This window comes from Nyctereutes procyonoides, unplaced genomic scaffold (assembly GCF_905146905.1).
Source record: "Nyctereutes procyonoides isolate TBG_1078 unplaced genomic scaffold, NYPRO_anot_genome, whole genome shotgun sequence".
Taxonomy (NCBI): domain Eukaryota; kingdom Metazoa; phylum Chordata; class Mammalia; order Carnivora; family Canidae; genus Nyctereutes; species Nyctereutes procyonoides.
The window spans coordinates 33,400,626-33,425,985 of NW_026575042.1; the positions used below are offsets into that span (position 1 = coordinate 33,400,626).

The window sequence follows — 25,360 nt, forward strand, 5'->3', positions numbered from 1 at the left end:
CTACAATGCAGCAAAGCTCCCCTCAACAAGTAATTACCCAGCCTTAATGGCAATATTATGATAGTTAAGAAATTTACAAATTAAATTTTATTCTATTCAAAACTCCAAGTTTTTGTTTTTTTTTTTAATGGAACTTGACAATCCAATTCTAAAACATACATGAAAATACAAAAGGACAAGAAATTTCTACAACCACTTCAGAAAACAGTTTGGCATTACCCTAGAAAAGTTCCATCTCTTTTACTTCAGCAATTTCACTTCTCAGTACACAAACTACAGCACCTTGTGTTACATGGATATTGAACTAACATGTACTAAAGACAGCTTAGAGTAACACTGTTCATCCTATTCAAAAGCTGGCAACAACCTAATTTCCTTCAAGTGTGGGTAATTTAAATTAACTTGTATATTCACATAGTAAATACTTGAGGGTAATTCTCACAGAATGGCAATTTTGCACCCACGGGGACATTTAACATTATCTGAAAACATTTTTGGTTGTCAAAACAAGAGAAGGGAGTGTAGAAGGAGAGACAGGAATGTGCAACTGGCATCTGAAGGATAGAGACCAGAGATGCTGTTAAAAATTCTACAATGCACGGGAAAGACCACCACATCAAAGAATTATTTGCTTTACATCAACAAAAATGAATAAATTATGGCATAGGAAACATAAATGAATCTCATAGATAGAATATTTGAGCAGAAAAAAGACAAAAGAGTACGTAGAATTAATTATGTACAAAAGAGAACAATTAATTATCTAAAGAAGAAAGGAAGGCAAAACTAAACTGTTTAAGGATGGATCCACTCATGGTAAAGCTATAAAGAAAGGCAAGGAAATTATTATCACAAAAATCAAACTAGTATTTTTATCTCTGTGGAAAATGGAAGTGGTCATGATAGAGAAGTCTTCTGAATTCCTGGCAATGTTATTTTCCTTGAGCTGAGTACTGGTAACACTGGGATTCATAATATAATTATTGCTTAACCTGTACATCTACACTTTATGTACTCTTCTGTACACATACCACAATTAAAAAGGATTTAATAAAAATAGTACTGAACTATCAATATACATACACTGTGTTATAAGGAGAGAATTTATGAAAGCAGACTTTGAAACAGTATTAATTAACTGATTAACGATTAACTGATTAAATAATTATTATTAATTAAACCATAATGAACTGTTTCTATCTTCTAAAGAGATTGAGACAGTTATAATATCAGTAAAAGTAGTTTATTTTCGGAAGAGATCCCATATAAAACTGGTAATGGGAGTGCGAAATAAAACAAGTTTAAAAAGCAGATAATAATAGTGTGTTATGAGGGCGGGGGTTGGGGGTGAGTGGGTGACGGGCACTGAGGGGGACACTTGACGGGATGAGCACTGGGTGTTATTCTGTATGTTGGTAAATTGAACACCAATAAAAAATTAATTTATTAAAATAATAATAATAATAATAGTGTGTTAAGTAGCCAAGCACTACCATGGATAACTGGAGCCCAATTAAACTCCTTGGAAAACTCTCAAAGTCTGAGTAGGCCATGCACTTCAAAGTTATCTCACCTGAGGGACAAAGGAGTTGGGGTATCTATATACTAGCTCTCAGTCAGTCAATGGTTAAAGCTATAGTGGCTAAATTGTGTACTGAGATGCTCTTGGCCATGAAGCAAAATCATAAAGGAACTGCGGGGTTATTTTAAAATTTCAAAGGGAAATACAGCAATGTCGAGTATTTGTCAAGCAAGATAGGAACTATTAGCATGAGGTAATTCACAGTCTCAACATCAGATGATGTTCATATCATTATACTCTGAGTTCTCATAAATACTGCTGGAAAACCAACATAGAACAGGAAAGGTGAGTGATTCTAAAATTTAAGAAATTGTACAATGTCCAATGGGTATATATATCCTTTAGTAAGTAATTATGGTTATATAAGAATAGCATGCAATGTTTCCAACGAACTCCTAAATTGTTAGGACATAAATAAATTGGTTAAAACTAACTACCACAAAAAGGAATTGCTAAGTTTTGTTTTGTTTTTGCATACAGATACCATGAAAACATTACTGAGACACTAACTGGCCCACAAAATGGGAAAGTTCAGGAAACCCTAGGAGTAAGCATTCCTTAGGATATGGTCTCTCATAATTCTCCAGCAATCCTGCACTCCTAGAAGACCCTCATGCATTTGGAAGTCCAGTGTTAGTCACAAACACCACAAAACGGAGTCATTACTTGTTACAACCAACTAAAAAAGACGGTGCTTCTAATCTAAATCACGTTTCATAAACGCACCCTTTATTAAGTAAAAACAGGCACATTTGTTAAAAAAAATCTATCAGTACCAATATCTGTGATATGTATTTCTGAAATATGTTATATACTGGCATTAGGGTATACCCAAATATATATGCCCATTATCAAGGATGCATTAAATATTTTAAAACAGGGATAACATATCGTTATTTTGTCATGCAGAATATTATAAAGATATCCTATCATTGTTTTGTCTTAGCTTCCTTAGAATTTATTCCTATGAAGTTTATAAAGTTACACAACATTAGAAAAGCAACTCTAAGTGAATTTTATGTATGTATGTATGTATTTAATGAGAGTGAGAGTGTGTAAGCTAGGGTAGGAGCAGAAAGAGAATGACAAGCAAACTCTGTGCACAGAGCACAGATGATGGGTGAGATCTCATGACCTGAGCGGAAATCAAGAGTAGGATGCTTAACTGACTGAGCCACCCAGGTGCCCCAAGTCAATAGTATTTAAACCAACTTTTCCATCCCCATCCTTCCTACTCCACTGATACTGAATCCATCCTGTTATTACACAATGAATTAGTCAATTAATTCTAACTGAGGATTCCCAGAAGTAAATACAAATCATTCCAGATGGTTCAAATGAAGAGATTTTTTAATGAGGAGAATACAGATGTGTGGGCAGAGTGAAGGAAACAAATAGGGGTCCTGATCCAACTTAAGACAGCTAAAGTAGGAAATCAATAACATCTACTAGACTCCAGGGTAAAGGTAAGAAAATAATGATACGAGAGCTACAAAAAAGAGGAGAGCTGCACAGACTCTTCACTCATGACAATACAATTTGTCATGTTACTGGAAGAGGTGTCCCTTTTAGCCAACAACTAGAAAAGAAAGGTTTGTGTTTTTTCATTCCTTCTCTGATTCTCTTCCCTCTTCAGTGGACTGTTTAATATCATTTTGTTTTTAACTATTACATAGCTTTAGAAAAAATGGGCTGATACAACCAAATAGCAATCTAGCTTTGGGAAATGCTTTTGAACACAAGAGGTCTAACACAAGGATTTCAACACAAGTCTTACTTCAATATAGAATAGGGAGATTGTAATAAAAAAAATCACCCCATTTTTCCTATCTTTCAACTTTCCCTATACTCTGCACTCGAAGTACATTTTTAGTGTTCTTTTAACTTACTAATTTTATTTATAAATTTTAAATTTTCGTTTACAAGTTTTGAGTCAGAATTGAGTCACATTAATAAAAGACCTTCCCACTTAGTAAAGGAATTCTTCCATATTTACTTCTAGTGCTTTTATTCTTTCTTACTGGTATTTACTATTTCCTTTTCTGTTTCTGCTATTTGTTGATTTTATACTTAAATTGTTGATGCACTGGAAATTCATCTTCATATATACAATCAAGTGAGGAGTACCATGGAGTAATTTCCAACACATTCCCCATCTTAATCTTATAAAGAGGGTAAGCATCTGACCGTGGCTCAGGTTGAAATCTCAGGGTCACAGGATCAAGCCCTGCATCAGGCTCCCCACTCAGCAAGGAGTCTGCCTGTCCCTCTCTGACCAACCACCCCCCCCCAACCTGGCTCATGCACTCACACACACTCTCTCTCTCAAATAAAATCTTTTAAAAAGGAGGAGGGGTCTATTACCTGTACTCTGAAAATTATAAAACACTGATGAAAGATACTGAACATGACACAAATGGAAAGACATTCCATTCCATGCTCATGGATTAGTGGAACAAATATTAAGGCAACCCCAAAAGTCAGGACTATTCCAAAGTATATTCTGGGAGCTTGAGAAGATGCCAAAGTAGGACGATCCTAAGCTCACTTCCTCCTACAGACATATCAAGGCTAAACTATATATACTACAACTCACTCTTAAAATGACCTGAAGCCTAAACAGCTAAAGAAATAAAGAAAACGCCACCTTAAGAAGGGTAGGAGGGGCAGAGATTCAATCAGAAACAAACAATAATAAATCAACAAAAAACACAGTGAAAAAGTACAACAAGCAAGAGGGATATCACAAACACAAAGGATTACCTGAGGAGTGAGGAGATCAAGCCCCACATCAGGCACAAGCCCCATCCTGGCAATCTAAACCAAGATGTGGCCCCATTTGTGTCTGACTTTGAAAATCAACAGGGCTTAATTCTAAAAGAGCTAGAGTGCTACAGGAAATTGAAACAATGCTCTAATGGGCTAGTACACAATATCACTCATTCTGAGATCCAGCAATGAAATAGTGTGCAAAGCACCTGCATCGCAGAAACGACTTATTGACTAATTTTAGGGCATTTGCCAAAACAGCAGGGATCTGGAGTAATTTTCTTCAAAAGTGGAAGTGCTGGCAGGCACCATTTTTCCGGTTCTCCTTCATCCTAGGTTGACCAATGAGATGACAAGAGCCAGTTCTGACACTCTCCATATGTCTTATTGGCACCCCTTGTCATGCCTTGGTGATCCCTTGGGGACCAGCACCAGCTGGCATCTACCAAAGCGGCTCTTGCTCACTCATACCCAGTAAGCAACCTCAATTAAAACCAACATGCCCACAAAGTGACTACTGCCCTGTCACCCTTGACAGGCAGCACAGGCCAGGACTGGCACTCTTCAAAAGGAAATCCTGCAGTCAGAAGGGGGAAACAGCCCCACCCACCACTACTACTAACACAATAGCTATAGCCAGGCCTGTCAGTCAACTATGGCTGGGGGCTAAGCACACCCAACAAAAACAACTACAGAAGCTTCAGACAGAACACTCAGCCAGCCAAGTCAAGGGACATCCTTATCTACTAGTGTGGCCCACAGTAGCTAAAAATGCTAATTGCAGCCAGCTGGGCTAGAGGCCAGCCACTCCAAAAACAACCACAGCAGACAATACACAGTCACAGTAGGGAGGCAACACACAACCTATGCAGGGGAAACCCTTGAAGTACCTAGTTTTGGTGACCAAAGGAGATTGAGCTAATAAAAGCCCCACATATATTAGGTCACTATTTTCAAGACCAGAAGATGTCCCTCACCTACCTAATACATAGAAACAAACACACAGAGTAAGACAAAATGAAGAGACAGAAAAACAAAAAATTAAGATAACATCTCAGAAAAACGACTAAATGAAATTGTGATAAACAATCTACCTGATAAAGAATTCAAAATAATGGTCATAAAGATTCTCACCAGACTTGAGACAAGAGTGGATGAACTCAGTGAGAACTTCAAGAAAGAGATAGAAAGTATAAAAAAGAACCAAAAGAACCAAAAGAAAAAAGAATTTTAAAAATGAGAATAGGACAGCCCAGGTGGCTCAGCGGTTTAGTGCCACCTTCAGCCCAGGACCTGATCCTGGAGACCTGGGATCAAGTCCCACGTCAGGCTCCCTGCATGGAGCCTGCTTCTCCCTCTGCCTGTGTCTGTCTGTCTGTCTGTCTGTCTGTCTCTCTCTCTCTCTCCCTGCGTCTCTCATGAATAAATAAATAAAATCTTAACAAAAAAGAATAAATTAAGGCAACATCAAATATGGAAGCAGTAAAAATGTAATGTTTTTTGAATGTGTTCAAACTTAAGCAACCATCAATTTAAAATAAATTTATATGTCTAGGATGTTACATATGAACCTCATGATAACCACAAACCAAACTTTAAAAAGATATAAAATAAAGAAAAAGAAAAAAAGCATAATGCTAAAGAAAGTAATCAAATCAAAAGGAAAGAGAGTAAGACAGGAACAAAGCAGAACTACAAAAACAACCAGAAAATAGTTAATAAAACAGCATTAAGTAGATACTTATCAATAACCACTATGAATGTAAGCAGACTAAAATGATCTAATAGGACAACTCTATACTAAAAAAAGACCCATCCATATGCTGACCACAAGAAACTCACTTCGAACCTAGAAACATCTACACATTCAAAGTGAATGAAAACCTATTCAATGCAAAGAGAAGCCCCCCCCACCAAAAAAAAAGCTGCAGTAGCAATACATACATAGATCAAACGAAATAGACTTTAAAACAAAGACTGAAGCAACAAAGAAAGGCAATACCTAATGATCAAGGGAAAAGTCCAGCAAGAAAATATAACAGTTTTAAATATCTATGTACTGAACATAGGAGCACCTACATATAAAAGCAAATATTTAGAAACATAAAAGGAGAAAATGACATTGACACAATAATAGTAGAGGGCTGTAACACCTCACTTACATAACTGGATAAATCATTCAGCCAGAAACTCAAGAAGGAGACACTGTCTCTGAACAACACAAAAAATGAAACAGACTTAACAGATATATACAGAACATTCCATCAAAATTTAGCAGAATACACAGTTTTCAAGTGCATAATAGAAGATTCTCCAGGATAGATAACATGGTAGGCCACAAAACAAGTCTCAATAAATTTATGAAGGTTAAAATCCTATCAAGTATCTTTTTAAAATCCCAACACTATAAAACTAATAGTTTTAAGAAAAAACCTCAAAAACGCCTGAAAAAGCTAAACAATATTCTAATAAACCACCAATGGGGCAACAAAGAAGCCAAAAAGTACATCAGAAAATACCTGAGACAAATGAAATTGGAAACACAGCAGTTCAAAATATTTAAAAAACAAAAATCAGTTGTAAGAGAAGTTTATAGCAATACAAACCTACCTCAAGAAACAAATAAAAAACTCAAGTAAGCAATTTAACCTTACACCTAAAGGAAACAGAAAAAGAATAAACAAAGCACTAAGTATAAAGAAAAAATAAGAACAAAGTGGAAAAAACCTAATTACAGACTAAATCAACAATAGAAAAGATCAATAAGATCTAGTTCTTCGAAAAAATCAAGAAAATTGATAAGCCTTTAGCCACAGTCATCAAAAGAGAAAGGACATAAAAAACTTACAAATGAAAGACAAATTATAGCCAACACCATAGAAATACAAAGAATAAGAGATTGCTACGAAAACATTATACACCAACAAAATGGATTTCTAAGAGGAATGGATAAATTCCTGGAAACATGCAATCTTCCAAGAATGACTAGGGAAGAAAAAGAAAATCTGGACAGGTTACTAAGTAATGGAATTCAATCAGTAATCAAAAACTGTCAACAAACCAAAGGCCATAATCAGATGGCTTCACAGGGGAATTCTACCAAACATTTTAAAAAGAATTAATAACTATCCTTCCCAAATTACTCCAAAAAACTCAAGAGGAAAAAATGTTTTTAAATTCATTCTCCAAGACTAGCATTACATATATACCAAAACCAGACAAAGACACTTAAAGACAATTACAGGCCAATATCCCTGAAATATATATGCAAAAATCCTAAACAAAATATTAGCAAATTGAATTCAACAATATATTAAAAGGATCATTTACTATAATCAAGTGGAATTTATTCCAGGGATGCAAGCATGGTTCAATATCTGCAAATCAATGTGATACACCATATTAACAAAATAAAAGAATAAAAACCCTATGATTATCTCAAGAGATGCAGGAAAAGCATTTGGCAAAATCCATCTATGATAAAAGTTCTGAACAGAATAGAGAAGAAACACATCTCAATATAATAAAGGTCAAATATGAGAAATCACTTAACGTCACAATGGTAAACAGCTGAAAGCTGTTCCTTCAAGATCAGGAGCAAGATAAGGATGTCTACTCTCACCACCTTTATTCAACATACACTTGAAGTCCTAGCCACAGCAATCAGACAACAAAAAGAAAGAAAAGGCATCCAAACTGGTAAGGACAGGGTTAAAGTGTCATTATTTGCAGATGACATGACACTATATATAGAAAACCCTAAAAACTCCATCAAGAAACTATTAGAACTAATAAACACAATCAGTGTTTACTGATTGTTTACAGTCAGTAAAGTTACAGGGTATGAAATTAATATAAAGAAACTGGTTATGTTTGTATACACTAAAACTAGCAGAAAAAGAAATTTATAACTGCATCAAAAAGAATAAATATTTAGGAATAAATTTAACCAAGAAAGGTGAAAGACTTGTACTCTAAAAACTATTAAGACACTGATATAAAAGAAACTGAAGACAATAAAAAGATATACCATGCTCACTGATTAAAAGACTGAATATTGTTAAAATGTCCACACTACCCAAAGCAATTCACAGATTCAATACAAACAAAAACAAATACATATATCAACAGAACAGAGACTCTAGAAATAAACCAATATATGCATATAGTCAATTAATCTATGATAAAGGAAGCAAGAATATACAATAGTGAAAAGACAGTCTTCAAAAAACCATGCTGACAAAACTGGGCAGCTACATGCAAAAGAATAAAACTGGACCACGTTCTCTTTTTTAAAAAAAAATTGAAGATATATTTATTTGAGAGAAAGAGAGAGAGAGAAAGAGAGTGTGAGAGAAAAGGCTGGACCACTTTCTTTTACCGTATAGAAAAAAAAAAACAACTCAAAATGGATTAAGACCTCAATATAAGACCTAAAAACATAAAACTCCTAAAAGAAAACAGGCAGTAAACCACTGACCACCAGTCTTAACCAATATTTTTTGGGTTCTATCTCCTTGAGTAGGGCAAAAAAAGCAAATATAAACAATTGGGGCTACATCAAACTAAAAAGCTTTTGCACAATGAAGCAAACAAACCATCAATAAAACAAAAAGGAAATGTAATAAACAGGACAAAATATTTGAAATCTTCTATCTGATGAAGGATTAATGTCTAAAATACATAAAGAACTCATAAAATTCAACTCCCAAAGAACAAATAATCTGATTTAAAAATGGGCAGAGGGCAGCCCGGGTGGCTCAGCAGTTTAGCGCCACCTTCAACCCAGGGTGTGATCCTGAAGACCCAGGATCGAGTCCCACGTCAGGCTCCCTGCATGGGGCCTGCTTCTCCCTCTGCCTGTGTCCCTGCCTGCCTCTCTCTCTCTCTCTCTCTCTCTCTCTCTCTGTCTCTCATGAATAAATAGAATCTTAAAAAAAAAAAAGGAAAAAAGTGAAAAAAGGGCAGAAAACATAGACATTTTCTGCGAAGATTACATAAAGATGGCCAAAAGACACATGAAAAGATGCTCAACGTCACCTATCATCAGGGAAATGCAAATCAGAACCACAATGAGGTATCACTTCACACCAGCCAGAATGGCCAGTAACAAAAAGACAAGCAATAAGTATTGAGAAGAGTGTGGAAAAAGGGAGGAAGCTTTATGCACTGTTAGTGAGAAAATAAGTTAGTGAGCCACTAAGGAAAATAGTGTGGAGGTTCCTCAAAAAGATTAATAAAAGAAATACATTATAATCCATTAATTCCACTTCTGGGTATTTACCTGAAGAAAATGAAAACACTAATTTGAAAAGATATGCACACCTATGTTTACTGCAGCATTATTTATAATAGGCAAGATATAGAAGCAACTTAAATGTCCATCAATAGAATGTGTGCGTGTAAACACACAGGCATGCACACTTAAATATTACTTGTTCATAAAAAAGAATAAAATCTTGCCATCATCACAGCAAATTGATGGGCATGCATATGACATGGACAGACCTAGAGAATACAATGCTATGTGAAACAAGTCAGACAAAGAGAAATACCACGTTTTCACATGTAAATGGAATCTAAGAAACAAAACAAATGAACAAAGAAAACAGAAACAGACTCATATATACATAGAACTGATGGTTGCCAGAGGAATGGAGGAAGGAACTGGGTGAAATAGGTAAAGGGGATTAAGACATATAAAGTTCTAGTTATAGGGCAGCCCCAGTGGCACAGTGGTTTAGCACAACCTGCAGCCCGGGGCATGATCCTGGAGACCCAAAATCGAGTTCCATGTCAGGCTCCCTGCATAAAGCCTGCTTGTCCCTCTGCCTGTATCTCTGCCTCTCTCTCTCTCTCATGAATAAATAAATAAAATTTTTTAAAATGTAGTCAATAATACTGTAATAACTTTGTATGGGTGAGAGATTAACTACAAATCACTGTGAACATTTCATAATGTATATAAATGTGAAACCATTACGTTGTATACGTCAAACTAATACAGTGTTGGATGTCAACTATTCTTCAATTTAAAAGAAGGTATACTCAAGTATCATCCTTTTACCCCGATTCCTTCTAGACTTTATACCTCATTTATATATACAAACACACCCTGCAGGTAGCCAGTCGATATTCTCTTTTGTCTTTCCTCTTTCCTTTTGCTCAAAAGGGGAAGATATATGTATATAGTCCATTTTCCCCTTCTTCCTTCCCAAGAAAGTTGCATACTGTAGATGCTCTTTTGCACTTTGCATTTCACCCCTAAAAACATATCCTGAAAATCTCCCTGCATCAGTCCACAGAGATCTTCCTCATTCTTTTTCACAGAATTTTTTACAAAATTCCATTTTGTACCTTTATGATAACTTACTTAATCACTCTCCTATATATGAGTATTTACGTTGTTTCTAATATTTTGCATTAGCAAATAATATCGTACTGAGTAACCCTGTGCCTTCATTTTCTTAATTCTGGAGCTGCATCTTCATGGCAAATTTATAGAAGTACAATGGCTGGAATAAAACAAATGTAGTTTTGGGAGATATTGCCAAATCTATTTCCATCAGAGATGTATCAATTTTTATTCTACGAAACAATGTAACAATGGGGGGAAAGAAACAATGTAAGAGTGTCTATTTTCTAATAGCTTAACCAACAGAGTGTTGTTGTAATGTTTTGTTGTTGTTGTTGTAATTTTTAAATTTGCCAATCTGATAAGTGAAAAATGAGATCTCAGTGTAGTTGCAATTTGTCTTTCTCTTCTTTCATGTTTTAAGATATGCTTACTAAAGTCTCATTTGTACTTGGGTATATTTCTGGATTTTTATTATATTCCAATTGTGAAAGACAGTGCAAGTGCTTTCTTCATTAATCATATCATAAAAAGATCATTCTATGACTTTTATCAAAGTGTTTTAAAAATCCATTTTTTCAAATGCCTCTTCAGAAACTAAGAAGATACCAGAAAGGAAAATTGGCAAAGGATAGGAACAGAGAATTCAAGGAAAAAGTAATAGAATTAGCTCTCAAGTCTCACTCCTAAAAGAAATACAAATTAAAATCATCCATATACAAAAATTAACCACGATCAACAACCTAATTATAAGGCTAAAAGTATAAAACTACAGATTTTCCTTCACTTATGATAGGGTTACATCCAGATCAACCCATCATAATTAACTGAAAATAAATCAGAAATGCATTTAATATATCCAACCCAGTGAATATCATAGCTTAGCCCAGCCTCCCTTACCTGTGCTCAGAACATTTCGTTAGCCTACAGTTGGGTAAAATCATCTACTACAAAGCCTATTTTATAATACAGTGTTGAACACCTCATGTAATTTACTGAATACTGTACTTAAAGTGAAAAGTAGAATGATTATAGAGGTAAAGAATGGCTGTGAGTGTTTTGCTGTTTACCTTCATTATTGTGTGACTGACTGGGAGGTATGGCTCACTGCTTCTGTACAGTATCAGAAGACAGTATCCTATCACATACCTCTAAGCCCAAGAAAAGGTCAAAATTCAAAATGAGAAGTGCAGTTTTTATAGAATGTGTATTATTTTTGTACTACTGTATGTAGAGTAAAAAATCACAAGTTGAGGGGCATCTGGATGGTGCAGTTGGTTAAGCATCTGACTCCTGGTTTCAGTTCAGGTCGTGAGCTCGGCATCAGGAAATCTGCTTAAGACTGTCTACCTCTCTCCCTCTGTCTCTCCCCCTGCCCCCGACTCTCTCTAAAATTAAACATATAAATCTTTAAAAATAAATTTAAAAAAATCACAAGTTGAACCATAAGTTGGGGACTGTCTCTATTTGAAAAAAAAATACAAATCTTTATTTGTTATTTTTACAAATCTTTATGCCCTTTTATTTAGCAATGGATTCTTAGATTTGAGACTACCAGCATGAGCAAAAAATAAATAACATAAAAAATGGACTAAATATCTAATAAGTGTTTAGTATTCAGAATACATACAGAACTCTTAACAATGCACAACAAAAGGAAAACTAATTTAGAAGTGAACAGGGACTTGAATACACATTTTCTTAAGATATACAAATGGTCAAAAAGCACAGGAAAATATGTTCAAGATCACTGATAATTAAGGACACAAATCATACCCACTAGGATACAATGAATAAATGAAAGAAAGAAAGAAAGAAAGAAAGAAAGAAAGAAAGAAAGAAAGAACGAACAGCAAGTGTTCACAAGGATGTGGAGAAAAGGGAATCCTAGTGCATTGTTGGTGGGAATGTAAACTGGTGTGGTCACTGTGGAAAACAGTATGGAGAGGAGGGAAGAAACATTTTTTGAAGGAATATATGCTACAGCTGCTGTAGAAAATAATCTGACAGTTCCCTAAAAAGGAAAACAGAATTACCCCAGGATCCAGCAATTCCTAGGTATTTATCCCCCAAAATCAAGAAACAAGTACTCATACAGAATTGTTCATGTTTATAGTAGCAATATTTACAATAACCAACAAAAGATGGAAATGATCCAAATATACGTTAACAAATGAATAAATTTAAAAATTGTGATCTACACCACAATGTTATTCAGCTATAAAAGGGAATTAATTATAGATACACGGCACTACCTTGATAAACCTTGAAGACATTTTGGTTAAGTGAAAAAAATCAGACATAAAAGGTCACATGTTATATAACTGCTTTATATAAAAGGACTAAAACAAGCAAATCTATACAAACAGATAGCAGATTAGTATTTGTCAAGGGTTGAAGGAGAAGAATGGGAATGACTACTTAATAAATATGAGATACTCTCCTGGAGTGATAAAAACATTTTGATAATAGAGAAGTGGTCACACAACATTCAACATTGTGAATGTACTAAAAGTTGCTGAACTGTTACAATTTAAAATGGTTAATTATAAAAGTAAATAGATAAAATGGCTAATTGTACGCTAAGTGAATTTCACCTCAATTTAAAAAAGAAATCACACTGACACATAATTTTTAAATCATTTATAAGGCTGACCTCAAAGTTTGATAAAAACACTTGTAAAGACTGAGAAGAAATACTCATGTACTACTAATGGGATTAAAAATGGGCGCAATTCATATAGCAGAAGTTTGGCAGTATCTGATACAATTTTACAAAAACATTTTCCCACATTCTTCCACAAAGAGCAAATAAGGTATACACAAAAATACTCATTACAGTACTGTTTGTAATAGCAAAAGATTACAAATAATGCAATGGTCTTAATAGACTAGTTAAACTAAATTATTGTACATACACACAAAGGAATGTTGTATTTAAAAAGCTCCTATACATCAGTAGCTTTTGTGTAACAGTGGTGGGAAAGGAAAGAATATATATTCCTACTTATATATACAAAATTAGATTAAAAATGCTAACAGATGAATATAAAACAGTTAAATGCGATTAACTCTTTGGAGATAGATGGGAAGGCAGGAAGTGGTAAAGACTTTTTGCTTTATATATTCTAAAGCTTTTGAATCCTGGGAATGAATTACAAAAGGGAAAATTGTAAAGACTATCAGTTGTTTTAAAATCAAAACCGAATCCAACAGAACACTTAGATACATAATACATTTAAAGTATCAGTCAGTGATTGCCTTATCGATTTTAAGGCTGCAAAATCAAAGTCAGGTTCCTCCAAATAGTAGAATCTCCTGTCACTCTTCACCAATCAATGCTCTAGGATTCAGGTTCAAACTCCATTTATGTCCAAGAGTGTACCCTGCTTTCTTGTCTTCAGGTATTTATACATAGTCTGTTAACCTTGGCCCTTCTCATCCTCTTTAACTTTCTTATTCTCAGCCTCAGTCTCATCACAGTTTCTTCCTCTGGGATGTACTTTCTTACAAATGCTCCAACATTCACAAATACATAGAGATACAAAGCCTGGGCTAGATCAGAAGCCCTTCTCTATTGGTCCCATAATATCTTGCCCTTAGGGACCCAGACTCAGATTAAGAAAAGCCTGACTCTGAATCTTGAGTTTGGCACTTAAACTAACTGTATGATGTCCAAAAACTTACCTAAGCCCTTTATTCTCAGTTTCTTGATCTATAAAAATTACAACTGCTTGATCTATTAACCAATAGATTAAAGGAACAAATACAAAGTTTAGCACATATTGTTATTAAATTGTAAACAGTATTATTCTTAAGATGGCACTGATGAGCACTTTATTGAACTACTGGTAAATCTCCCTTTCTGTTCCTTGTATGTAATAAAGCCTCCTTTGAAAATTACACATACTCTAATACTTACTGGGGCAGAAACTATCTTGGTAACATTTGTATCCTCTGGAAGAGTACTCAGTAAAAGATAGGTGTTCTGTAAATATCTGATAAACTACTTGTATCAATACTGTTAGTGACAAATAGAAATAAGAAAGCCTTCAAGAAATCAACTGTAATAGTGATCTCAATAAAAGATCACTGTACTTTCTGTGCTAAAAAGCAAAGGATGCTGATTTATCAATTGGCTGCCCCCATGTAGCACTTTATAATCTGTTAAGATTTATCTATTCCCAAGAAAAATATCAGTTAAATATTAATGTAAAAATAAAATTACATTTTAATTTTTAAGGTTTTTTTTTTAAGATTTTATTTATTTACTCATAAGACACAGATAGAGAAGGAAGCAGAAACATGAGGGATAAGCAGGCTCCTGCATGTGGGACTCGATCCCAGGACCCCAGGATCATGACCTGAGCCAAAGGCAGATAGTCAACCACTGAGCCAGCCAGATGTCCCTGCATTTTATTTTTAAAAACTGCCTATGGATTTCCAATGGATGATAAACTTAAGAAATCTGATTCTGGTACTTATGTTACCTAAAACAAATTATTGAAGCTTCAAGTACTTCATCTATACAATGAGGACCAAAATATTGACAATGATACAAAATAATGTTAGCAACTAGCAAAATTCTTAATATGGAGCATAGCTACTAATAATATCAGGAAAAGCTTATGATCTAAAATGTCAATTCACAAATTCATTAAATAAATTTTAGATTTCCTTCAAAATTTCATGAAATTTCAGAAGTTATTTCATAGCAAAAGTGAACAGAAAGATGAAGTATCCTTAAATAATAATTTTCTTTAGCAGAAAAAGATTAGCACATAGTTCTAGGATGGATTATATACAACTAAAGAAAGGTGAAATAAATTTGACACTGACAGAATCAAAGCACATTATTTATCCCAATATTATGTACCTCGACATCCTGAACACTGGATAAAAAAGTTGATTAAATCCAGAAGTGCGATGTCCCTGTCTTGTTTATATGATTCAATCCAGTCATCCACCACGGACTGTAGAAAAAAAATATATAAAAATGAAAACTTCAAGAAAACTGAAAATACAGTAAATAAATATTTTTAAAGTTTGTGATTTTAGCTGTGTGTCTACTTAAAGAAATGATTTCTCTATAGCCAAATAAAACTAAAGGTTCCTTTATTTTTAAAGGTAATTAGAAGATGAGTTACTAAGTTTCAAAATTTGTTTAGACCAAAATACAAATCTGACTAGTACAATAATTAAACAATTTTAGACAGTAATATTCAAACCACATTGTGAAAATAACACAAAAGCTAAACTACATTTAAATATAGATAGAAATTAAGTATCAAAAAATCTCTTCTATTACTAATTCATAAAAAGAGTACACACCATGTATAACCAAAATCATTTTTGTCAGGAGTACATAAATGAATCAATACTAGGAAATTTAAAAATTCAATTTATGAATGAAGGAAAGAAATTAAATGATCATATTACTAGATCTCAAAATGGTATCCAATAAAATTGTGCAGCCAAACTTAACAACTTCTAGAAAAACTGAACAGATGAAATGTATATAAGCAAGGTAAAGACAAAGGTATATTTGTTAAAAAAAAATATATATATATATATATTTTGTTGTTGTTGTTGAAATGCTCAAGACATTTCAAACCAAACAGGATCAAGGCAAGGATGTATCCCTAACTATCTGACACAGGTTTTAAGTTTTTAGTTAAGAGTAAAAATGAGTAAAGTCTTAATAAGGAAAATTCTCCCTTTCCAACAGTTGAAAAAAAACACCTAACAGTCTCTACTAAAGTGACTCAAAAGATTCATGATAGAAAAAATTTGACAAGTGACAAAAGATAAATGTACAAAATAACTTTTAGATATTGGCAATATATAAGAAACATAAATGAAAAAAAAGGAAACATAAATGGAGGAGGAGCCTGTTCATAACTATAATTATCTAAGAATAAGTTCAAGAAAGGTATACGTGTTAAAGTGGAAAAATTATAAAAACTCACAGGATGCAGAAAATCACCTAAATAAGTTTCACATAATGAGTTAAAAAAAAAAAAGCCTTAGTGCTCTATCAATAAAGTCTTTCCAAATTATTAGGCAATTTTACTGTGATTCCAAATAGTACACTTGAAGGCAATTTTGTTTGAGGTTTCTTCCAGTAGGGTAGGTTATCAGAGAAAATGCATAAAGATCATTTTAAACACTTTTAAGATAATTTTTACTTTTATGTGGAAAAACAATTCTATACAGCAAGATGTATGAAATTTAAGTTACACCTTGATAAAATTTTACAAATACATACACCTGTGTAATCATAACCAAGATGAAAATACAAGACCTTTCTTTCTAAGACTGAAACAGCTCCTTGATGCTCCCTTTCAATCAATAACCATCCCCAGCTAAAACGGTTTACTATTATTCCTTAACACAGGACAATGTTTGAAACATATAAATAGCATCATCTTTTATGTTTGACTTCTTTTAATCAAAATTGAACCAGTTGTTTTGTGTATCAGTACCTCCTTTCTTTGCATTGCTGTGTAGCCTCTAATTGTATTAACATACCACAATTTACTTGTCACTTTACTATTTAAATACATGATTATTATTTTCATTTTAAGGCTATTATGAATAAAATGGCTATTAACATGACTGTATAAATATTTTGATGGACATCATAAACTTTTTTCTGTTGTATATATACCCAGTAACAAACTTATTAACACCCGGAACACATGCGTGTAGATGGGTAGTAGACAAAGTCAAAAAATTTTCCAAAACCGGTGTATTAAATTATACCCCATAAGTAGTATTATGATATTGGGTGTTCCATTTCCTTACCAATACTATATATATTATCAGTCCTATTAATTTAACCATTCTGGTTGAACATATGCCTTCTTTAATGACCTCTTCTACTGAAGAGCAATCTTATTCCCTTCTTCCATGAAAAAGAAAGGACTTTTATTATTTTCTTTTTAATTCTGATGTATATAACACTGTTTCTCTGTCTCATCACATTAGTGTCTGGAAGGTTTTACTTTAAAAGTAAACAGAAAATTAGAATATTATGGCTGTAGAAGAGGGTAAAAAGAAAAAGAAAGCATGCCATGTTATTTGTTCAAGGTTCAGCTCTGCTGAATAATGTGTCAAGAACATGTTGACTAAGAATGGTGGATAAAGCAGGTCAAGTGATTTTAAGACTCATGGCCCAAGCAGAAAAGTTTTCATGCTTTTTGGCCAAGGTAAGGAAGTATGACACAAAACTAAAGAGGAAGCCATTTCTCCACTTCTACATGGGGCCCAGCACTGTGAAAACACTCTGAAGATGGTGAACAAATTTTAACTCCCAAAGTGACAATATCAATTTTTATTATCCCACTAGTTATGTGTGAGGAACCCAAAAACATTCTGAATAATACGAGTGAACACAGATTTGCATTATAAATATTAAAATTCAACACAAAGATATTGAAAACAATATAGATTGAAAATAATGCAGGATTATAAAAGTAATATAAGAAAATAGAGCACAGAAATAAATCCAGGTATATATAAAACTTAAGCTGTGACAAAGGAGTTACTTCAATTTCTGAGGAAAAGCAGTAGTTAATTTAATAAATGATTCTGGTATAATTGGTTATTCATCTGAAAGGAAACAAAGTTATACATTTTAAAAGTTATCAGAGAGGGGTAAAAGGAAAAGAATATAAAGAACTAAACTCCAGAGAGATAAAGCCTTCTTAAATTGGCAGACACTGGTGCTTGTTAGAGGCATTGCCAAGTATGGGCATAGTTGGGTGGATTAAATAGTATTTCATAATATATAAGACCTTGGCCTAGGGGGGCAGGATAAAACTACATAAAACACATCAAAATTAAATTGTGGGGGGCAGCCCAGTGGCTCAGCGGTTTAGTGCCACCTTCAGCCCAGGGCCTGATCCTGGAGACCCGGGATTGAGTCCCACGTCGGGCTCCCTGCATGGAGCCTGCTTCTCCCTCTGCCTGTGTCTCTGCTTCTCTCTCTCTTTCTGTGTCTCTTATGAATAAATAAAGAAGATCTTTAAAAAAAAATTAAATTGTGGGAAATCTTCACTAGAAAAAATATTTTTACGTAGCCATAAGGTACATACAAGGGGACAAAGGATAAGAAATACGGCACACGTCTCATCAAAAAAATGAAAGCCAACGGATATTGGAAAGACATATTTAAAGTACTGAAAGAAAAAAAACCCTACCATCAGTTCCCTGTGGTCCCACAAAGATCACCTTCCTGGACCCACAAAGATCAACAACTGGACAAACAACAGATTCAGGAGACCTCTACAGTCCACTTAGCATATTTTAACAATAAGTGAAAATCATCACACAAGAGAAGGAAGGCAACTTTACTTTGCCTGCATAATCCCATCCTCCAAACTAACACATTTCACGGTGCTCTGAAGGAACTCCCTAGTTAAAAAGAGTTTTTCTTGCTAGGAAAGTAAGAGTGTGGTGAGCAACTGGCTCCCCCAGCCTTGCAGGGCACTTGCAGAGGTCCAGTTTTGGTTTCACCCCATCTAGATCAGTAGCCCATAGATGTACTGAGCCAGCTAGAACAACAGTAAAAGAGAAGCTATTAATAGCAAACAAGCACCAAGAGCAATCGTGGTTCACAGAGATCTGCTCTATAGACAAATTCTGCATATTTTACCACTGACAAAGTCAAAGGTTAGCACAGCCACTGTGGACTCCTGCAGATCCTGCCAGCTTTCTCCCCATAGGTATTTTTGTTAGCTGAAACCAGCTGCCTGAGTCTCTCCCAGAAACCTTCCCCTACCACCAACCTGATCTGCCCCACAGCTGTGCAGGATCTCTATAGCTACATACGCATAAGACACCAGTCCCTCTTACACTCCCACAGGAGGGAGGCAAGGAGCTGCATAAGCAGCCAACTTGAGATTCTACAGCTAGGTGAGTATGAGACACCAGCCTAACACCACTCCCTCATCAATGAACACTCTCTGAGGGCCTCAGAAGTAGGCCCTAACTGTGCACCACTGGCCTAACACTTATCACTGGCCTCCAATGCAGCATGCATGCATGCAACAAGGCTAAGGAAATATGCAGCCACTGTTAAGTGTACCAGAAGTCAAGAAATCCTGCAGCTGCTGGTAGGCCCAGATCAGGCCCCACCTTCTGTCACTGTCTGGTACCACTTTGCCTACCCATACCTAGCTCCTCCAGGCTGTGTGATTACATACCGACCCCCCTCCCCCAACTCAAGCTCCAATCACAGTTGAGTATGTGCACACCACTGATTCTGCCACCTCCAAGGTCTTCCTTGGTCCCTAGCTACCAAACCTGGAGGTATTTCTAAGGACCAAAACAGCCCTTTTAGCCAGTGCAGATCTTCCACAGTCCTCACTAAAGACCACCCAGTTGTAAATACAGTGGAAACTGGTGGCCTGAGCCAAAAAGATACCACACCTTCCTGGACCCAGTGCCACCACAACCCACATTTCTCACCTTACACCAGCAGACCAAGGGTCACTGCATAATTAAAAGTGTGCCCTCACACACAGGTGAAAGGTTTCTCTTATGGAAGTCAGTCTATGAGTTTGGGAGAGGTAACTGATTCTTCATGCACTGAGATGAAAACACAACTTCAGGATTATGAAGAATCAAGGAACTATGTCTCCACAAAAGGAATACAGTTCACCTTCAGTAACTGGCCCAAAGAAATGCAGATCCAGAAACTGCTGGACATAAAATTCAAAATAGTTTTTTGTGCTTGCTTCTGCAGCAAATATATTAAAACTGAAATTATTCAGAGAAGATTAGCATGGCCCTTATGCAAGGATGACATGCAAACTCATTAAGCATTCCATATTAAAAAAAATTATACAGCTACTCAAGAGAGCTGTAAGAGAACACAGATAAACAAAGATATCAGAAAAAAAATACCTCAGAAAAAAATAACAAAATGAGAAGTCCAACAGAGAAAGAAAACATAAGAAAGAACAACAGAAGTTTTGGAGCTGAACAATACAATGACTATAATGAAGAATTAAATAAGAGTTTCAACAATGAATTTGAATAAGCTGAAAGGAGCATCAGTAAACTAGTATTCAGATCAAATGAAATTATCTAAATACAGGAGGAAAAAGAAGAGTGAAAAGAAATGAAGAAAGCTTATGGGAATTATGGCATACCAACAAAAGAAATAACATACACATCATTGAAGTCCCAAAGAGAAATGAGAAGAAGAAAATGTAGGAAGCTTATTTTAAAAAATGATGGATCAAGTTATTTTTCTATTTCTCTTTTGATTTCTTTTGATTGTTAAATAGCATGTTGTTTAATCTCCACAGATTTATCGATTTTTCAGTTTTCTTCGTGTAATTAATTTCTAGTTTCATACTATTGTGGAGGTAAAATAAATATGTTTGCTGTGACTCTGACCCTCATTAAGACTTGTTTTCCAGCCTAACAAAAGATCTATATTGGAACACAGTTCCATGTGAACTTGAGAAGAATGTGTATTCTGTTCTTTTAGATGGAATGTACTGCAAATATCTGTTAGGACCATTTAGTCTAACCTGTCATTTGAGGTTTCCTTATTGACTCTGTATAAATGATCTCTGCATTGATGTAAGTAGGATATTAAAGTCTGCCATTATTGTATTACTGTACATTTCTCCTTTAGGTCTCTTAATATTTTCTTAACATATTTAGCTGCTACTATGTTGGGTGCATAAATATTTACAAATGTTGTATCTTCTTATTGGATTGGCCCCTTTATCATTCTGTAACACGATTTCTTGTCTCGTAACACAATCCTTGTTCTTTTTTTTATTTTTATTTTTTTACAATCCTTGTTTTTAAAATCCAATTTGGATGGGATAAGTATAGGTTTCCTCCAGTTTCCATTTGCATGGGATACCTTTTGCCACCCTTTCAGGCCATATGAGTCCTTACATCTAGGGTGAGTCTCTCATGTAGATGGCTCTTCTTTTTGTTATCCATTCAGCCACCTCATGTCTTCTGATTTGCAAATTTAGTCCATTTATATTTAAACTAATTAATGATAAGTATGTACTTAATGCCATTTTGTTAATTATTTTCTAGCTATCTTTTTAGTTCTTCTCTATTCCTTTTCTTCTTCCCTTGAGACACAGGAAAATGGAAATTTAATATACCAAAATTTATGGGATGAAGCAAAAGCAGTTCTAAGACAGAAGCTCACAGTGATAAATGCTTACATGAAGAAGCAATATAAAACTTAAACAACCAACTTTATACCTTAAGAAACTAGGGGGGAAAAAAAGAACAATTACAGCCCAAAGGTAGAAGAAAGAAAATAACAAAGATGAGAGTACAAGTAAGTGAAATAGAAACTAAAGGGATAATAGAAAAGGTCAATGAAACTAAAAGCTGCTTCTCTGAAAAGATAAACAGGATGACAAAATTAGACTCATGTAGAAGAGGACTCAAAATCAGAAATAAAATATGTTAAAACTGATATCACAAAAATAGAAAGGATCATAAGATACTACTATAAATAATTATATACAAACTGGACAATTTAGAAGAAATGGATAAATTCTTAGAAAATAAAACCTCCCAAGACTCAATCATTACCTAATGGAAAACCTGAATAGACCACTTACCAGTAAGGGGACTAAATAAGTTACCAAAAGCCTCCTAACAAACGACATTACAGTCAGCTTCACTGATGAATTCTACATTCAAACATTCAAAGAAAAATACAAATCCTTTCTAACAGAAGAGGAGGGAACATAAAGTGAACCAAATTCACTTTATGAGGCAAGCATTACCGTGATGCCAAAACAAGACCAAAATGCCAAAAGAAAATGACAGACTAATATCCTTGATAAACACAGATGCAAATTGCTCAAGAAAATATTAGCAAAACTCAACAATATATAAATATATCAAATGAAAGTTACACACTTTAAACTTACAGAAGGTAGTATGTCAACTATATCTCAATAAAAAGTGAGGGGAAAGAAAAATGCAGAATTTTTAATCTAGAAAAAAACTCTTTCAAATAAAAGCAAAATAAAAACTTTTCAGACTAAGGAAACTAAACAAAGCCAAATAAATGGACTAAACATTCCTCCTGAATGACTATTCAGACTGGAAAAAAGACCCAATTTCATGATATCTACAAGAGACACACTTTTAAATACAAGAGAACAGATAGGCTGTACCAGAAGAATGAAAAAATGTTACTTGCAAACTTCAACTATAATAAAACTGTTTATGACTAGGTTTGTATCAGACAAAAGTAGAAATCAAGAGAAGGAGTATCAAATATAAAAAAGCATTTTATACTAATAAGGTGATAAATTCATCATGAAGAACACATCATGAAGAAAACACATTATCAAAATGTGTAGTATATAGCTAAAACAGTGTTTAGAGAGAGGTATATAGCTTTAAATACTTACAAAAGAAAGGTCTAATTCAAAGATTTAAACTTTCACCTTAAGAAACTCATATTACATTTCAATATGAGCGGTCCTTATTTAAGTAGTAGGGAAAGATAAGTGCAGTATAATTGCAAGATTAACAGTAAAAACACTTCTTGTTTCTTTAATCTCTACACCCAATGTGGGGCTCAAATTTATAACCCCAAGATCAAGATCTGCATGCTGTATTAACTAAGCCAATCAGGCACTCCCACAAAGAACACTTACGATAACATACCTACAGTCTGTCAAAGAGAATGTCACAGCTTCTCAATATCTAAATTACAAGTTATAGTCACAAAATCATTGTGGGACCTAAGTTGACAGAAGCTCTATGATCCTCTATAAGAAGCTTCTAAGGTTGACCCTGAAAAACCAATATCCAGCTGATGGAAGAGGAACACACAGAAAAGCATAGTAGATTTCTACAATCCAAGCTTGGGAATCATACATATCACTTTGGGTAACATACTTCATTGGCATGAACTTGTTAACTAGCAACATCTCAATGCAAGGGAAGTAGAAACATGGAATCTCCATTTGCCAGTACTGTCCTTGGACTTTCTCTACTATGAGAAGGGAAAAATAAATTTTCTTAGGTGGTCAGTCATGCCTGCCAAAAGCTGTCCCTCTGGCTACAACTATTTATATATAGGTTTCTTCCTTCATAGAAAAAATACTCACCTGCATGATATTATAGTACTGTTTACTGGAGCAAAAAGGCTAAGTAATCTAAATGACTGCAAATGAATGTTTTGCTTAATTATGATATATACAGTTAAATGAAATACAACTATTAATACAAATGAGCTATATCTATTTCAGCACTGATAAAAGGTTTTTTATGACTAAGTAACAAAAGGAATATGCATAATATGATTCTACATTTAAAATAATATTTTACATATACATTTATAGTAATGTAAAAGGAAAAAGGTGTGAAAAAATTCAAACTGTGACACTGATAGGTTTGCCCTCAATTCATTCCAAAACATTTACATCTAAGCCTTACCTACAAAGAAAATCTCTAAGAACTTAGCCATAAGTTCTCAACAAGAAAACCACATGTAGCATTTGAATCACAGTTTAAAGAAAGAAAAATCATTGCATTTGCTATAACGATTTTATCATATTATAATAAAGGAGAGTATAATAAAAATTTGAGGTAGTTAGAAAAATAACATTTTAAAAATTGGGAAAAACTAAAGTGAAAACAATAAAAGGTCAAAGTTCAAAGAGAAAATACAAATATGTGGCACAGAACAGTCAATGTTACAGTTAAAAATGAGTTTTAAATCTTCTAAGCATTTTATAAGCTAAACCTAAAAGAAAGCTCAATCAATTCAATCCGGATCTCTACACAGTACATGAATGCTTATTATTCAAACTGTAGTAGATAAATATGCTTCTTTCAGCAGGCCATTTGATAAGACCTTGGTTAAGCGGACAAGGACACAGAGAATCAGTATTCTATAGTGTTACTTAAGAGGAGATTCATTTGCTTCAGAGGAAGACAAGCAGATGGCAAAGATAACATGCTACATTGTAAACTAATGACCCTAACTAGAAATCTTTTTTTTTAAATAGTACACATGCTACACACCAGTTTTTTTAAAATATTTTATTTATTTATTCATGATAGACAGAGAGAGAAAGAGAGAGGCAGAGACATAGGCAGAGGGAGAAGCAGGCTCCATGCTGGGAGCCTGACCTGGGACTCGACCCCAGGACTCCAGGATCCTACCCTGGGCCAAAGGCAGGTGCTAAACTGCTGAGCCACCCAGGAATCCCCCCTAACTAGAAATCTTAAATCAAGGGCTTTTCCTCTTTCAAACTGAGAATGACTATTTAATAATTAATATTTAGATTATTTTTTTCAGTGTAGCTTATAGCAATATCATATACATGTTTTCAGTGAATGTAAGTACTCCACAGGTAGACTGAGAGTTCTTTATTACTCCATGAGACTAAACTGTTATTTTACCCTCAGGTATAAGGTAAATTGTTCTTGGTTTTCAAAGCTCTCCAAAGACGGTTTTTTCCACTGTTGTTGACTTTTTTTAAGTTAATACTTCAAGGGAAAAAACTAATCTTACACATGTAATGCTATTTCTTTCATTGTTACTCTTATTCCTACTATACTGACTAACTGCAGTTTCTGGCCAATGTGAACCCATGACTGCCCTTTTACTCAACTGCATTATTGCATAA

At 34.4% G+C, this 25,360-nt stretch overlaps 1 protein-coding gene and 1 non-coding gene across 2 annotated transcripts in view; one reads left to right on the forward strand and one right to left on the reverse strand.

Annotated features, from left to right (window-relative positions):
* The window catches only part of STAG1 (stromal antigen 1), a 397,763-nt gene that overhangs the window by 198,144 nt on the left and 174,259 nt on the right, over positions 1-25,360 (reverse strand). Inside the window, exon 5 of the mRNA XM_055321295.1 lies at positions 15,583-15,679. Coding sequence (XP_055177270.1) covers positions 15,583-15,679 — 97 coding nt within the window. The remainder of the gene's footprint in view (positions 1-15,582; positions 15,680-25,360) is intronic.
* Positions 20,446-20,548, forward strand: LOC129507427 (U6 spliceosomal RNA). Its single transcript, XR_008663997.1, has one exon. It is a non-coding gene; the product is annotated as a U6 spliceosomal RNA (small nuclear RNA).